Genomic DNA, 16,922 nt, shown 5'->3' on the forward strand with positions numbered 1-16,922 from the left:
GCAGCTGAGGGCTCAGTTAACCAGCAGTTGCACTGGGACTACTTTGTCTTCTCAGGAAAACTGCGGTTTTGTAAAAAGGTTTTCTAACCATACACACTCCCTCCCCCTTCTTGCCTTTTTCATCCTGCGCTGAAAAAAAGCAAAAACATCAGAAAATGTATGTGGGCGTAAAGACAGCCGTGAACACACAGAGCAATGTCTCATTCTGAGAAAAAACTAAACGCAGAAGCTTCTGTTGCCATTTGATATCATGCCAATTGTCATTAATTGGTGTATTTCAGAGGAAACTGGAAATCCCTTTGACATGCACAGAAATCATGGAGAAAACATTGCATCAATGTTGAGATCGAGGTGAAAAGGCAACACTTTGTTCCTAAACTTGCACATAAAAAAAGTCCCACCATTCAAATGTGGCATTTGAAGTTGGTGCAGTTGAAACAGGTGAGTCATAAAGCAGGAAGTCTGCAGGAAGCCTGTGATATGAAGGTGGGTGGATGTCACACAATCACTTATTAATGGGTAGATCTGCCTCACTGCAGCAAAGCCTTGACTCTCACACGCAGCTCCTGCTGCAATTGCAGCTTGATATGAACAGTTTGAAACTTTAAAATCTGCAGTTTCAGTAATCTGGGTCATCTAATTTCAGATCAACACCTTCAAATCCAAACAAACGAGCCTGTTTTTAATAATTGTGAGCTAATTAGCGTTCTCATACACATGTTGCTATTGATCTGTGAATACATTTCTGAACTTTTGTTTCATTCACAAAGTTATTTGAGAGCTATATTTCTGACTATATTTGCAATTAATAGCATGACCTTTTTGGTCTGTGTGGCGTGTCGTCATTGCTGGACCAACTCAGGCTCATGGTGATTAGAGCACTGCAGACAAGGGGATAAAAATAACAGCAGGGTGTCCTCTTGGTGCGAGACGTACTATCACCCAGGCAACCGATTTCCTCTGCCGCCATTGACACAAAGATCTAAAGAAAAAGATATCTGATCAAATGTGAATGATCATAATCACCCGATTTCTGACATTTAAAAAAGGAAACGTCCTTTAGACAGTTTTTGACTGTGGCTTGTGAGAACGTGTTGCATTGGGGCGGACTTGTTTCATGGTATTTAGCAGAAATGTCCCTCGACATTGCTCATCACTAGCTTTGAGCCAACGGCCTAAAGGGTTCGCTGAGATAAAGCTGCAATGGAAAGATGTGACTCAACGTGGAGGACAGTGTGAATTCATGAAGGTAATTTGACTCATCGTGTCGTCCTCAAACGGAGTGAGACCTACAGACGTGGTCATTTTCTAAAGGTCTGATCCAAATACAAACTTTAGGGCATGTTATGTACATATATTACTGATGCCATAGTTGTGAAACATCAACTGAAATCACCTGTCATTCAATTTAAGAGCTGTCAAGGTAGTAAAAGTTGCTTATAAAACCAAGAAACAATGTCTGCTTTGGGTAAAGCTGTAGCTCCTCTAGCCTGCTAGACTCTTCGGAGATGGGCTGAAAAACAAAACAAGCTTCCACTAACTTAAAAAAACTATGTAAAACAAACTGACACAAACACTTGTTGGTATGTTGGCAAGCTGTTTGCAGAGCGTCCTGTTTCAACATGCGCCATTAACCGCTGCTACAAAGTCACATTAGTTTTCTCGTTCCACAGGCTGAACAGACATTCTATTTGAATTCAAAATGTGCTGAAGGTCATTGCAGTTCATGGTTTTCTGTTTGCAGAGGTCAAAAGATTATTCATCACACAAACGTACGGGACAACGAGACGCATCGGGCACAACTCACTGCAACAGATTTGTCCGTTAGGAGCATTCAGACGCCTTTCATGTAACACGTGTGTGGGAAAGGTTGCATCTCTCAAAAGTGCTAAATTCATCATTGAGAACATTTCTAATGACTGCACATGCCTCCTTTCTAATGTTAGATGTTTTTGTATCTTCTGTTGGTTTTTGGTCCCAAGAAAAACAATACAAGCAGACATGTTTACATGTTTTAAGTACACAATGAACTTTGCAATTTAATTTACAAAATCTCCAATGTTTTTTATTATACCGATTTACCTAAAGTGAATCCCCCTTATTGCGAACAAGGCCAAACTGGTGAAAGGAACAGGTCTAGGACGCTGTTGTTGTTTAGCACCAACAGCGGCCCGGGAGTTTCTCCGCGCTTTCTGATCCCTCCCAACAAAAACGGATCTTGGTGCAAAATATGGCCTCCTGCAGGTCTGTGCATGGGAAAGCCCGGTCGGTGGTGGCGGAGGGGCACAGCGTGACCCGACAACAAGGAACCTCCGGGAAAACCGTCAGTCCTAAAGTATGTGCAGGAGAGCGAGTGCGTGGGGGTCCAGCAGGGGGCACCACGACAAACGACGCGACCCGCGGCGCCTCTCGCAGCGACCAGGAGCCACCGACACAGCGCCGGCAAGAGGGAACCACGACGTTTAGCTTAACGAGCGCAGAGAGAAAACACGCGGACGAAATTCTGTCCCCGGGGGTCGTCGGCCTTGCGGCGGCACACCGGCCGTCGGGAGCCCCCCGTTGCCCGGAGAGGACACCTCGTGGCTGGGAGGCGGAGACGGGACCCCCGTTGACGTCAGTGGGCCTGTCTGTTTCCTGCAATAGAAAGTGAGAGAGAAGGTGAAGGGAGAAAATACAGCGCTGTAACCCCCCCCCTCACCTCCTCCTTACGCCAAAAGGTGTGTTACAACCCGGCACCTGTGAGTATTCATGAACCCAGCTTGAGTGCGCTTGATTTGTTTGTCCCCGTGTCTTCGTGGCGGGGAAAGCCGCTGCCCGGTGGCGGGATTCTGTCAGCGGGATTTAGGTCGCTGTCGGTAGCTGCAGCCGCGGAGAAGTCGGACATGCTTTCATCGGTGTCCGCCGTGCGTCTCGTCCGGCTGTAGCCGGCTGCGAACTTTCCACGAAGTGTACGTTGTTAACGTAGGAGACCGGCACCGTTGTGTGTGTGTGTGTATTTTTTTTTGGCGCAGTGTTGTGTTGGACTTGTGCAGCAAACCGCGCTCCCGAGGAGACAACTTGAGCTTTGCCGGCGGCGACGCTTCTCTACACGTCGCTCTTTGTTGCCCCACTTGTTGTTTAGGTAAGCCACACGCTGCTGCTGCCCCCCCCTTCATTGTGTGTTCGCGGGGTCACTGTCATCGCGGATGAAACGAGCATGTGCGGCGGCGGAAAAGGTTTCCCGGCCGCGGCGCGTGCCCGCTCGGATTGGAGCTGCGGAGCCGCTGAGGGGTTTTCCCAGGCTCCTCCCCCCTCGCAGGGCGTTCACGTGTTGCGACACGCACGGAATACGCTATTCCCACGCATTGTTTTTGCTGACTTCATTGCTGCTCCTGTTTCCTTCCCGCCGCCGCGTCCACGTGACCTCGCGACAACTAGGAGAATCTTTATATCAATCCCGTATTCCATCTCATCTGATTGATTCGCGTCATGTCTCACACTCCGGGACGACGCGTGACTGTGCGCGCGTCGCCGCCCGCCACTGCCTTGCTTTTTTATTTATTCATTTTCAACATGTTTTTATTTTTTGTACATAACACGCCGGCGGTGGATCCTCAGGTGTGCGCAGCAATCACCATTAGTCACCTGCAAGCGCCTCCCGGCGTGGCCGCGTGAGGACATTGCGCACCGCGCGGCCTCTCCTCCTTGAGTCACCGGTGTGTTTCTCTTTCTACCCTCGCTTTCGGCATCAGGGTGTTTCCTCAAAATATCGGTACGCACGCGCGCGCGCGCACACACACCCCGAGACCGGCTGCGAGACGCGCCGGGGAGACAGATATGTGCACGTCTCTCCCTCCTCTCCTCCTCCTCCGCCGTCGACCCTGAAACCCGAATTGCGCAGCACAGGTGAGACGCGCGTTTCCTGATCGTGTCACTTCAGCCTCCCCCGACCTCGATGGGTTTTAGTGGCGACCTGCTGCAGCTGCCGTGCGCACGCACGCACCCACCCACACACCGACAGACTCACGCAAGCGCGCAAGACTCTCTGTACCGAAATTCTCCGTGAGGTGATGTCATTGCCATAGCGCCACATGTATCCACTGTATGGAGCACAAAAACCCTCCTCCAGTCGTAGTAAGTGTTATGTAATGCTGGGGGGGGGGGGGGGGGGGGGGGGAAACAAAGACTCATTCCTGGAGCTCTCTGCAGCGTGCATCGCTCCTGGCTCGAGGTAGAGGTGTTTTGTGTGTGGTGTGGATGGGGGCCGGGGGGGAGAGGGGGCGCATGGGGGAGGAAAGCTAAGGAGAAAATGTGATTTATATCAGATGCTCATTCATGTTGTTTTGATTGTTGTGTGTCTGCACAGAGGTGAGCTCTTCTTCTGCGGTTGTTTGTGCGAACACTCCGTTGACACAAAATGGGGGTTTCTACATGTTGCTCACATTTTTGTTTTTTTAACCATTCACCATTCGCATGAAACTTGCATTAAGTGTCCCTCTTGTTAAAGCTGCGTCGGATTGGAAGCCGAAGTGCTCGTCCCCATTGTTTGCATCCTTCATCATCCTCGCAGACATTCGTCAAAGTGAAGAGCGCGCCCCCCCCCCCCCCCACACCTACCAGACACTCACACGTCAAATCAGTCGAACGCGGCGGCCGATCCCCCGCCTGTCCGAGATGAGAGCGGCAGATAGCAGCTGCTGCACAGGTTACAGTGATATTATGATATTAGGGGGGGGGGCATAGTCACACTTCCTCCCCGCAGGCGGCAGCCCGGGTCTCACAGAGCAGAGGCTTGCAATGATGAGCTGGGCCTTGATTTGAGGGCACCTGTCTGATCGGGGGTCTCTGCCCTGAGGCGAGAGCTTCAGGGCCAAATGGATCTCACCTTTAGCTCATTCTGACTCACCGTGTGTGTGTGTGTGTGTGTGTGTGTGTTCACTGTAGATGAACCCTGCGGATCAGGAGTGCACTCTTCTCGAGGTCCGACTTTCCCCAAGATGCAACCCGTGAACTGAGGGCGGAAAGATGCCGCGCACCAAACAGAACAACCCGAAAAACCTAAAAGGTGAGTCCCCCCCCCCCCCGCTGCGCGCTGCGTTTCCTGCCAGCCGGGGTTTGGATGTTCACGAAGGCCTGAAGAGGAACTGCTCTGCAGAGCGAGGAGGTCATTTCAGTTTGCTGGTGGTCGGAGACGTTTGTCTTCCTCGGTGTCCTGTAATACCAGCTGGTACGGTGATGCTCGGCTATGCCGGCTGAAGTATTTGTCTTTTTGTTTTTAGACCACGCGTCCACCATCTCTAAAGTGACTAAGTGCTAAATGTTGTGATATCTTCCTACGCCCCTCATTTTTGATTGTGTCGCCAAACATTTTTCACACCACAGAAGAGTGTGAAAATACTATCGTTTTTGAAAAGTCACTTCTCTTTGGTGTTTGACCCTCTCTGTGCAGAATAGCACGAGGGCACTGATGGGAGGAAGTGTCTCTACTGTAACCCTGGCTTGTACATGTATGTGTGATCTATTAGAGGAATCAAAACTAGTTTGCAAGACTGGAGACATCTTGTTTACAGCCGTTAAACATTCTCATAGATTAGTGGGTCAGTCTTCTTTGTGTGGGCATGTGGGACGAATGCAGTGCAGATGGTCGGTCGTGCAGCAGAAAGCACTGAAACTAACGGCTGCAATGTCACATAGAGGAGCATATTGACGCGAACCGGGCTGCCGTGGCGGAGAAGCAGCATCTCTGGTAAATTCTGTCATGTGGGGAGAAATGACCGGTTTCACGTGGCAACAGACGTTTGCCGTTCACGGATCCACCAATTTGCAGCGCCGGGCGTGAAAGTGTGCGTCGGTGCCGCTCCACGCGACAGATTCCCTCAAATCTGTGAGCGCCTCTGTTTGTCCCTCATGCAAACACTTCCTGTGCTTTTGTTTTTACCCGCCAAGCAACGTAAATAATAATAGAGTTTTGGAACGGCGGCCAGATCAAACTCGACTCTGTTCTTCTCGGTGTTTGGGGCTGAGTGTACCGGGGGCGCCTTTATTGTGCTTTCACAACGTTGTTGTATCACTTCTTTTGTCTTATTTGTATTTATATCTACATCATTTAACGTTTAGAGAGGCAGTAGAAACGGAAACAGTGCCTCCGGTCCTGCACTTTGTGGTGTTTGCTTGAAGTCGTTCTTCTTCTCCAGCGTTGGTGAAATTGCTCAACGTGTTGTGGGGAGAAGCCCGTCCGCTTCCTCATCACCGGATTAGTCACTGAGATGCGCGTTTGGTTTCCCTTGAAGCCAGTAGATCGCCGCTCCTTCCCGGCCTTTCCTTCATCGTGCCATGTGACCACACGCTTGACCTCTGCCGTGGAGAACATCTTTCCCTCTCGCCACACTGCGCCAAAGGAACTCGGCGCCCGGGGACGTTGTATTTTCTGTAGCTCAATGAGCGAGCTGGTTTATTGACGCCGCCCCGACCCGGCTGCACCTCCGTCAGGTGGAGCTCTGCCTTGTCTGGCGTGGGAGGGTGCGAGTACGAGCATGCTGCCAGTTAAGTTGCAGTCTGACGGAGTTCTGTTCTTCACTTTTGAGTGTGTATATTTTTTATGACTTCCAATGCACTTTTTGATTGTAAAATATAGATTAAAGCAGCATTCCCAAAAAGATGAAATAGCCTCGCTAGTGGTTGCGTGCTAATACCTGGCAGTAGGCCTGAGATGATCGCTTTCTGTTGTGAAAGAGCTGTGGATCAATAAATAATCATTTGTTCATGTTCATTTGAAGGCAGTTTCATTGCATAATCATTTATTTAACAAAAAACTCATTTTGTTCAGCTTTCAATCATTAAATCCAAAAATAAGAATCCATTCCTGTGTACATAGTTATGAGCGGATCAATACCACTGCCATCGTGTTTGATCCCTTACCAGAAACTTCCTGGATGTACTTTGTAATATGAAACGTAATAAACCACCACATGTGTTTATTCGTGCTGCTGGTCAGTCCGGGCTGTTCCGTATCTCGGGAAGCCCTAGAGGGAATTCTTCAAACTTGGCGGAGTCCTTGGTATGGACCTAAATGGGAACTGATTAAATGTGGAGGTCAAAGGTTCAGTGTGACCTCACGTGCGTCCAATTTTTATGAGGTCATAAGCAAAGTTCCTCAATCTTTGCACGAGGGAGCACATGAGCTTGTTTGTTTAGGTCCTGGTGGTCAAAGCTCACGAAACACGATTTGGGCCGTACGTTCATTCCTAAGTTTTATGAAAATATCCCACCAACGTACTGATACAATATTAAATGGGGATGTTTTAGGTGGATGTAAAGTGCTACTTGACCCCAATGGCCGTTCTTCTTGTGGCAACTCTCCGGGATTTCAACTCGATTTCACAAATGTTTCATGAACCCTTTTGCAGACTGTCAGCATACAGCTCCGGCGCTCCCAGTGTCTGCGGGTCGAATGACGCAGTTTGTGGGCAGAAATGCAGGAAGTTCGGATCCCCCCCCCCCCTCCTCAGAGCCTTTGTTTACATGTGTCACAGCTGGTCTCCAAGCAGGGACACACAGTGGTTTCCCCCTCAGACTGATTCACTCCCTCTGCGGACTGCAGCATAAGACAAATAACACTCCGCGCTCACAGGCAAACTCTGAAGTGATAAGATGTTAAACTTTCTCTGCATTTCATGAAGAAAGCCTAAAACCAACACGCGCTGGTAAGTTATTCAGACTGTGTAGTTCCTCTGACTAGATCCAGAGGAATCTAGTCTAGAATCTATTGACGGTGGCAGCTTCTCCGAGTGTTGGTGCTGCTCTGAAGGTCTGGAGGTTTGTAGCTCTGGTGGGCGACGCAGGCAGCGCGAAGCTAAACCACGACACACGTTTATCACGTTGAATAATGATTCACCCTGCGGTGCCCACCTGTACGCTCCCTTCTCAATGTGCATGCAGTCCCTGTGGTGCAGCGCGCTGTGGGACGCGTGGCCTGGTTATTCAGTCAGTCACAACGGAAAGAATGCGACCTGAAGTTAAAAACCCACCGCTTTACAAATGAGTGCAGCTCATTAACCTTTCTGCTGCTTCGCCTGCCTGCCTGCATGCAGTGACTGCAGTCCCTCCCCCTCTGTTAGTGGGTCGGTGATGGAAAGTAACAGGGCCAGCATTGGGTGTATATATTCTACTTTTCACCGGTCTTTATTTGTCTGACAGCTCTAGTTACGCACAAAGCTTTTGACCTACTTCCTGTCCTGCTCTGCAGAAGGTTTATGACTTGTTTATGATTGTCTGGAACGCGCTTCGTCACAAAGCTGAGAACAGGACAGTTTCTCTCTTTCTTTCTTTTTTAGAGATACGTGGTACTCGCAGGTCAAACACTCAAAGGTCTCATAGAATATGATGCATTGCTGTAGATTGAAAGCAACCAAATGCACAACGCTCATTAATCCAGAAAAGCTGCTGTGCTGTTACTGGACTTTGACTTGAGTTGGAGTAATGTCCGTGTGTGTGTGTAAAGGTGCGGGTTCTTCTTCCAGCGTGCCCCTGGAAATGCCCAGACTTGTTAGCAACACCAGTGTTTATAGAAGTGACTCTTGCATTCCTGCTGTCTTATAAAAAGGCTCCTTGCACCAGAGCCCGACAGGTCTTTAGCTGAGAACATGCTGCGTGATAAATGGTGAACAACTGCAGTGAAAAGGCTGCGTGTGCGTGTGTGTTTAACAAGGTGGAAAATGTTTACACCCATGAAGCCACTGCAGAAGACGGAGACGGAGTTTAGAACCATCTCCCCTCCCACGACATTCTTCACCGTGCTGACGGGGAAGTTTATGCACAGAAATCAAAAGTTTGCACGTTCCGCTCACGGCGGCTGATTAATGTTTGGTTTTATTGGGCTCAGAATTCTCATCACCAGCCACCTTTTGACACGACAACGGAGGATTTCCGTGTGTTTTTTCTTCACCACCCCTGTAATTTATAGCAACGTGCGACAGTTTCCTGTTATTGGTCGGCTCTGCTTCGGACCTCAGCGCTGACTGCGGTTGAATGTCCGGGGTCGGAATGAGCTGCTCTGATAACCCGAGGATGGACCCGCTGGACACAGAGCGGTTTGTTTGTTGCTTTTAAAGCCACAGAGTCGGTGCTGTGTCTCTGGCCCTCGTTCTGAGCTGCGTTTCACCCTCGCCGTCTCGAAAATGAAGGCCGGAGAGGTTTGTGCTCCTCTGTCAGCTCCCCGCTCGGCCTTGTGCTCTTTAACCTGCCACCAAGCTCCCGATCCATTTTAATCCCACAGTCAAGGTCTCACCGCTGCCTCCGCCACCTTTGTACAAAACTCACTGAGGCGTATCCAAAATTAGAAATTACAAGAACAAATACTGATTTGGTTGAAAGATTTCCCCCCAAATTACTTCGTCATTAATTCATTCGCAGACATAATGTTCCCTGAAGTTATTGTCTTGACTATATTAATTCATTTTGACTGGTTTAAAGTCCGTTTCTGCCGGAAAGTTACTCGTAATGCCACTTTCATTTGGAACGGACCCACTTGTTAACTTTGCACATGTCTGTGTTTGAGAAGAACGTTCAGACACGTTGTGGCAGACAAATCTCTTTATTTTGATCCAAACCACAGTGTTTCCTAATCGGTAACCGTGGTGACGTTACTTCTCTTCATCGTCAGAGATGAAGCCCTGTTAACATTTTGAATGCAGGACTTTTAACTGGTAACCAAGTATTTGTGCACTGCAGACTTTACTTGTAAGGTAAAACAATCAGTCCACCACGTCCCGTGTGTGAGCTAGTTAGCTTAGCCGTAATCATTTGTAGGTTTTAGGGACCTTGCAGGTTTTAGCTGGTTATTCATAAGTTTAGCTTTTTAAAAGTTTATTTCATGTGGTTATACGCACTCTTGCACCATGTTGTGTTGCTGGGACACCCACCCAGTTGACCCCTCACTGGTTCGTACTGTTATAAAAGCATTGGTCTGAAGCAGAGAAAGGGTTAACGCGTCGCCCCGCGGCGATTGGATTTTTACATGTTGGATCATGCACAGGCAGACGAACTGGTCCTTTCGATTCCCCGTGTGTTTGAACACAGCGAGGCTCACACAAAGGCAACTTCTCCCCCAGAGGTTTTAGCAACAGTAACCACAACAGACGGGCCGAAGCGGCTCCAGGGATGTCTTTCTGAATTCGTGGTAACCAACGTGGCCAACGCAGCGCTGGGGGACGGGGAGGGAGGACGCTTTAAGTCCAATGGCCGGTCAAACGTTTGCAGTGCGCTGCTCACTTTAAATTAGAAATCCTTGAGGAGAAATATGAGGAAATATTAACACGATTTGTTTATTTCGGTGGAATCACTTGATCAGCCGCACATCTTGTACTTAATGAATTATAACCATCTAATCTGCTTCAATTAGTCAATTAGTTTGACGAGTCACAACTAATGAGTAGTATTTAGTTATCTTTGGATCTGATCACTTGTGTGTAGTATTTCTGATTTTCTTTGTGTGGTTTTACTTTTAGTAGGAGTTGCATCCTTACCAGCTACGTGTGCGTTTTCTTGAGTCACTGGCAGACGTTGAATTTTGAATGAGTGTTTCCTTGATTTTTGACGTTCTTTCTGACATGGAAATCCTTAAGATCTCCGTCCTTGTTGGTTTAGAATTTCTATTTGGCTAAAAACAAAGGAAATGTGCTTTTACTTTTAGCTTGTGTGCTAAAACGTACGCCGTTCAAACCTGCGTCCTTTCCATCGTGGCCAATATTCTGCCCATTTATTTTCTTGATCACTTTGAGTTGTACTGAACGTAAAAGACTTTCGGTTCACTCACATGAAACAAAACCCTGGTGTGAATTCCCTCCCACCTCACCTGGAACCGTTCGCTGTGTGCCAGCTCTCAGTATGAATGTCTTTCAGACTGTGCACGTAGTGCCCGTGTGTGTGTGTGTGTGTGTGTGTGTGTTTCTCCACTGGTTAAGTCCTGCAGCGTCTCATCTTGTGCTGCGAGCGTCGCTCTGTGGAGACAGAGATGCACTTCCATTCGAGGGACAATGTCCCCCGAAGCATCGTCCACCGTCATCCTGCCGAGGCCCGTTTACCTGTAGGACGCAAGCAGCTGCTCCAGATGTGGCTTTTGTGTGCGTTGCCACCCACTCTGCCAGTTCCAAACAACCCCCTGAAAACCGATGACCGGCCTGTTTATGGCCTGCGTGTGCGTGCGTGTGTGTGTGCGTGCGTGTGTGTGTGTGTGCCATCAGCTGCTGCCCAATAAATCAGATTATTGGGCTTAAATAAAAAGCGAAGCACGAGTGACGGGCTCAGAGAAGCCAAGTTAAATTAGAGCTAACGAGCGGTTGGCCTCCCCTCCTTCTGAGTACCGTCTGCCCTCCACAGGTGTGCCCCCCCCCCCCTCTTCCTGGAAACTTGGCTGAGCTGCATTGATTTGCCTCTGCTTGCAGGGACCCAGAATAGTGGGAGAAACTCCCCCGGTGCTGCCAGGCCGGATGTCACGTTATGTCAGAGACGTGCTCGCAGCACACAGACGGGGGCGGAGCCTCCTCTGCGCGGCGAGGATGTATGTCATCTGCAGACGAGGGCCAGACAAAACCTGTCTTTGTTTGGAGGGGGGCTGCTGGAACTCAGGGGGTCTACGTTTTACCTTCTTTTTTTATGATCGTGGGTGAAAATGTGACGCTAGTTCAGCTGCAGTAGTTAAAAAAAACAAACATCTTTTGAACACAAATCAGAGACGGGTCGGAAACCCTTAAAAGGTTTGTTGTGTGGCGGCGCTTTTCCGTGTGCGAGTCGGCATTACTTAATGGTTTGCACACGCAAAGCCCGATGGAAGGGTTGCCAGGGAAACAGAGCAGCATGAGTCTCGGTCTGCAGGTGCTGTTCCTTGTGTCCTACTGCTGGAGCCTCCCACGAATGTGCAGGGGGGGGGCACAAGACGGAGGAGGGCAAAGGAACATTGCGGGGGGGTGCAAGGCGAGCTGATGCAAATACACACGGAACACTATGAACTGGAACAGTGGGGATTATCAGGAGTCCTCTTTTTACCTGCTACTGATTTAATCAATTAGGAAAATAAGCAGCAACTACTGATCGTTGCTTCATTGTTGTGGAACGCAATTGCCAAGTCGCAGCCCCCCCATGCGTCACTCCCGCCCCCCAAGAAAGTCTGGATGTTTTTTTTTCCTCACTTTTACAATCGTCCACTCCTCACTGCGCACAGCAGTTCCGCCTCGTCGGACACGCAGACGATAAGAGGAGAGAAGAAGCCGCAACGACATCAAACAGCGAGTCGGTCGGACGAATCCGAACAAATTGAGGGAATTATGAAAATATGTCAATAATGCACATTTAATCATGAACGCAATGTCTGTATGGAGTCACAAGTCACATTTCTGACCATAACCTCAAAATGAGTACGCTCAGTATGACAGCGTACAGACAAGAGGGAGCGATGACCTTTGACAAGATCGGCCAAGGCTGCAAATTGTAATCACGTTTCTCCCTGAAACTGGACTAATTAAACTGATTTGTGATTCTGGGCTGCACAAACTAAACTGGATGGAATTGAACGTCACAATATTGTGGCTCAGATGGTTTCCTGTTTAACTCCACCAACTTCTCAACCTCAACCCCCCTCGTCCAACGTAAAAGACACGTTTGTCTTCACTTTAGCAGCTCGACAAAGCCGGTGATGTCACACGTTGGCGTTTTTCAGAGGAAGCTAGAGGCGAAAAATCAATTCAACGACTCAACGCGAGCGAGGCCTTTACGGTTCAGAGGGAGAAAATGGTGGAAATGTGCCGCCGTCGCCTCAAACCTGCGCGGTCCCCCCTCCCCGGCCTCTGAGTGACGAGCCCAGAAGGTAGACTCAGACATTCCTCCCCGGTTCAACATCTCCTGTGCTCCACATCCTGTCCGCGCCCCCCCTCCCCCCCCACCTCCCTCCCACGCGTTTGGCGTTGAGTCTGCGCTCGCATCATGCATTGATTCATAAGGTCGTGGTCAGGAGAGCTGCTGACTCTGATTCCCCCTCATGCCAGCGAAGCCGCTTGGCGATCAGCATTAGCGGCAGCAGGTTTTGCCGCAGCGACGCGACAGCTCATAATTAATTCAAAGTCAGCGTCTTAATTCTGCTCACGGCGCCCGGGACGCGTATTCCCGTCACGCTTTGCGCCGGATTCAAGGGGACGAATTCCGTTTCAGGTTCCGTGTGAGTCGGGGCCGGCCTTCAGGAGGTCGGCGGCGCGGCTTCCTTGAGGTCAAGCCGTGGGCTTTATTGATCGACGCTTCCTGTTTCTCCGCCCGCCCTCATCGCTGCGGCTCTGCAGCCCCGTGAGGTCACTTGCACAAGGACGGGGGGGGCTACTAGAAACTGTTGTTTTGTTTTATATCCCAGTAAGTTGGTGAGAGAAATATGATGAATCCCGCTTGCTGTTTTGTGTCATCTTAAGATTTATAAACTCCCTGTATGATGATGATTTACAATGTTATAAAACCGCCTGAATAACATTGGTGCTTAAAAGTATTGACCTCAGAGGTGTGTGTGTGTGTGTGTGTGTGTGTGTGTGTGTGTGTGTGTGTGTGTGTGTGTGTGTGTGTGTGTGTGTGTGTGTGTGTGTGTGTGTGTGTGTGTGTGTGTGTGTGTGTGTGTGTGTGTGTGTGTGTCCATGGCAGCCCGTGGACCCTGAAGGGTCGATGTGAAGGCCGAGCGGGGTCGGGGAGGTCAGGTCCATATTTTAAAGCCGTTCTTCTACTTAGAGTGAGGTCGGGAGGTCGGCGGCTCGTCGCGGGAGCGGAGTGACCACTTGTTACGAGTCGTCGTCCTCGCCAACCTTGACCTGCACTCGGTCCCACAGCGAGGACGCTTTGAAGCAGCACCAGCTGCGGCTTTGCAGTGTTTCTGCAGAAAAAGGAGGAGAGGGGGGGCAAAGGGGGGTGAAGTTAAAAGAGGGAAGGAGGGGGGGGGGAGTTGTTGGGAGGCCGTTGGGCAAAGGGGAAGATGGCGGAGCGCCAGAGTGGAGGGTGTAAAGGAGTGTGAAAGGGAGGGGGGAATGATATAGAGGCAAATGTAAAGGGGGTTAATAGGGAGGCTGTGAAAACACGTGTGAGGAGGAGGAGGAGGAGGAAGAGGAAGGGGTGCCTGCCTGCTGGCAGATCTTCATCCTCTTGCATAACACGGGCAAGCTCTTCCTTTAGCCGCTGTTGCCATGGGAAGAGATGTTGGGGGGGCGGGTTCTGAGCTGCACAATGCCTGACGGGAGGGAGAGATTTGGGGATTCTGAGCTGCAACTTTCCCTCCCGAACAGAGAAGAAGAGTTGGGGGGGGAAAAGGGATCCAGTGATATTTTTAGACCTCGGCTTTTGGTTGTTTCTGCCGGCTATTCCCAAACACACACATCAGCCAAAAGAAGTGTGTGTGTGTGAGACACTCAGGTGTGTCTTGTACAATAAAATCTGGGTATGGTTTGATATAATTGTTTTATTTGTTTCAGTGCATTGCGTGACTAACCCTGAGTCTCAGCGAAGAGTGTGTGTGTGTGTGTGTGTGTGTGTGTGTGTGTGTGTGTGTGTGTGTGTGTGTGTGTGTGTGTGTGTGTGTGTGTGTGTGTGTGTGTGTGTGTGTGTGTGTGTGTGTGTGTGGCTTAGCATGACTACCATAACTGGAAACAGTTGCCTTTGTCCTTCACCTCCACTAGCAGTTCCTCAGTAGTGACTCAATCATCTCTGATGTTTTGTTCACACACAATAACGGAAACGCTAATTTGCGTCTTTCCTGGAAGTTGCAACACGGATTAGTTTGTTTGTTTGTTTGCGTCAAGAAGAGAGCAAGTGAACGTATTCCTCAGAACATAACAACCCTTTCAACCATTTAAGGCCATTTATTGATCAACAGGGACCAACGCTGTGTGTTCGCCGTAAAGCTTGCTAAGCGTTTGAAAGTGCTGTATATTTAATCAACAGGTACATTTGGATGTCCTTTATTATCTATATAGGATAACACGCACACGCACATACAGGCAGAGATTGAGGGAGGACGACAACGACGCTCGTGTACCAGATGCTTGGATGTTAGAGTGAAAACCATCGGCAGGTTTTTATTTGGTGATTTGTTTGTTTGTTTGAAGTGCCGCTCACAGGATGATGCAGCGCTGGGTTGAGGGGTATTTATAGGCTGTGCGGGGGCGTGGGAGGTTGTACCCAACAAGTAGGTTAGCTGCTAATCTCATGTTGATGTGTGGGCGTTACGCAGGAATTAGTGCTGTTTTTAGATCTCATCCTGCTTTGTTGGGGTTTTCCTGTTTTTTTTATTTTTTTTTAACTTTTAGGAGATAACTGCAGCTGGGCGGGGAGGGCTTCCCCTGATTTAGGAGTAGGAAATGTTAAAGGAGGAGGAGGAGGCGTGGTTGCTACACTGAGGGAGGGGGGGCCAAAGTGAGAAGTGAAAGCACAGCTATCTGTGTGTGTGTGTGTGTGTGTGTGTGTGTGACGCTCAGCTGCTTCACTTGCCTTCTCTTTTGCTCTCGGATACAAGAGAGGCAGAGGAGGAATGTCGGCGGTTCTTAGTTGGGAAAGTGACTGTCTGTGTGTCTGGCTCGGGAATCCCACCCCGCCCCCCCCCTCACCCCCTCACCCCCCGGTGAGCGTATCTGAGGGAACAGCAGCAGCGACTCGTTCTGAGAAAGTGTCGACTTCTCCCCCCTAACAGGTACCGTGTGCTGCGGGTCGCTCGTGTGTCGAGTTGTTGTTTCTCTGGAGTCCTTTGTTTGCTTGGTTCATGCACGTGTTCCCCTTCTTGCCTCGCTGTTTACATGATGTTTACATGCTGTTTACATGATGTTGTCATGATGTTTGTCATGTTTACATGATGTTTGGCATGATGTTTGGCATGATGTTTACATGATGTTTGGCATGATGTTGGCATGATGTTTACATGATGTTTACATGATGTTTGTCATGATGTTTGTCATGATGTTTGTCATGATGTTTGTCATGATGTTTACATGATGTTTGGCATGATGTTTACATGATGTTTGGCATGATGTTTACATGATGTTTGTCATGATGTTTGGCATGATGTTTGGCATGATGTTTACATGATGTTTGGCATGATGTTTGTCATGATGTTTACATGATGTTTGGCATGATGTTTACATGATGTTTGGCATGATGTTTACATGATGTTTGGCATGATGTTTACATGATGTTTGGCATGATGTTTACATGATGTTTGGCATGATGTTTGTCATGATGTTTGGCATGATGTTTACATGATGTTTGGCATGATGTTTGTCATGATGTTTACATGATGTTTGGCATGATGTTTACATGATGTTTGGCATGATGTTTGGCATGATGTTTGGCATGATGTTTGGCATGATGTTTGGCATGATGTTGGCATGATGTTTGGCATGATGTTTGGCATGATGTTTGTCATGATGTTTACATGATGTTTGGCATGATGTTTACATGATGTTTGGCATGATGTTTGGCATGATGTTTGGCATGATGTTGGCATGATGTTTGGCATGATGTTTGGCATGATGTTTACGTCATGATGTTTGTCATGATGTTTGGCATGATGTTTACATGATGTTTGGCATGATGTTTACATGATGTTTGGCATGATGTTTACATGATGTTTGGCATGATGTTTGGCATGATGTTTGGCATGATGTTTGGCATGATGTTTGGCATGATGTTTACATGATGTTTGGCATGATGTTTACATGATGTTTGGCATGATGTTTACATGATGTTTGGCATGATGTTTGTCATGATGTTGGCATGATGTTGGCATGATGTTTGGCATGATGTTTACGTCATGATGTTTGGCATGATGTTTGTCATGATGTTTACATGATGTTTGGCATGATGTTTGCATGATGTTTGGCATGATGTTTGCATGATGTTTGGCATGATGTTTGGCATGATGTTTGCATGATGTT

At 48.6% G+C, this 16,922-nt stretch overlaps 1 protein-coding gene and 1 long non-coding RNA gene across 7 annotated transcripts in view; one reads left to right on the forward strand and one right to left on the reverse strand.

The window, feature by feature from the left end:
* Positions 1-2,001: 2,001 nt before the first annotated feature.
* LOC144383451 (uncharacterized) lies at positions 2,002-2,986 on the reverse strand. Its single transcript, XR_013450853.1, has 2 exons — positions 2,737-2,986; positions 2,002-2,634 (listed from the first exon to the last, which is right to left on the reverse strand). It is a non-coding gene; the product is annotated as an uncharacterized LOC144383451 (long non-coding RNA).
* hivep1 (HIVEP zinc finger 1) overlaps positions 2,591-16,922 on the forward strand; it is a 37,995-nt gene continuing 23,663 nt past the window's right edge. Inside the window, exons 1-2 of one of the 6 annotated variants that reach the window (XM_078080780.1) lie at positions 2,591-2,717; positions 4,924-5,044. In XM_078080780.1, coding sequence (XP_077936906.1) covers positions 5,005-5,044 — 40 coding nt within the window. In that variant the 5' untranslated portion in view covers positions 2,591-2,717; positions 4,924-5,004. Of the gene's footprint in view, positions 3,886-4,923; positions 5,045-15,387; positions 15,683-16,922 lie in introns of those variants that run through there. The other 5 variants (XM_040187971.2, XM_040187969.2, XM_040187970.2 and 2 more) reach the window with 5 other exon arrangements.

Source organism: Gasterosteus aculeatus, chromosome 10, assembly GCF_964276395.1.
Source record: "Gasterosteus aculeatus chromosome 10, fGasAcu3.hap1.1, whole genome shotgun sequence".
Classification (NCBI taxonomy): Eukaryota; Metazoa; Chordata; class Actinopteri; order Perciformes; family Gasterosteidae; genus Gasterosteus; species Gasterosteus aculeatus.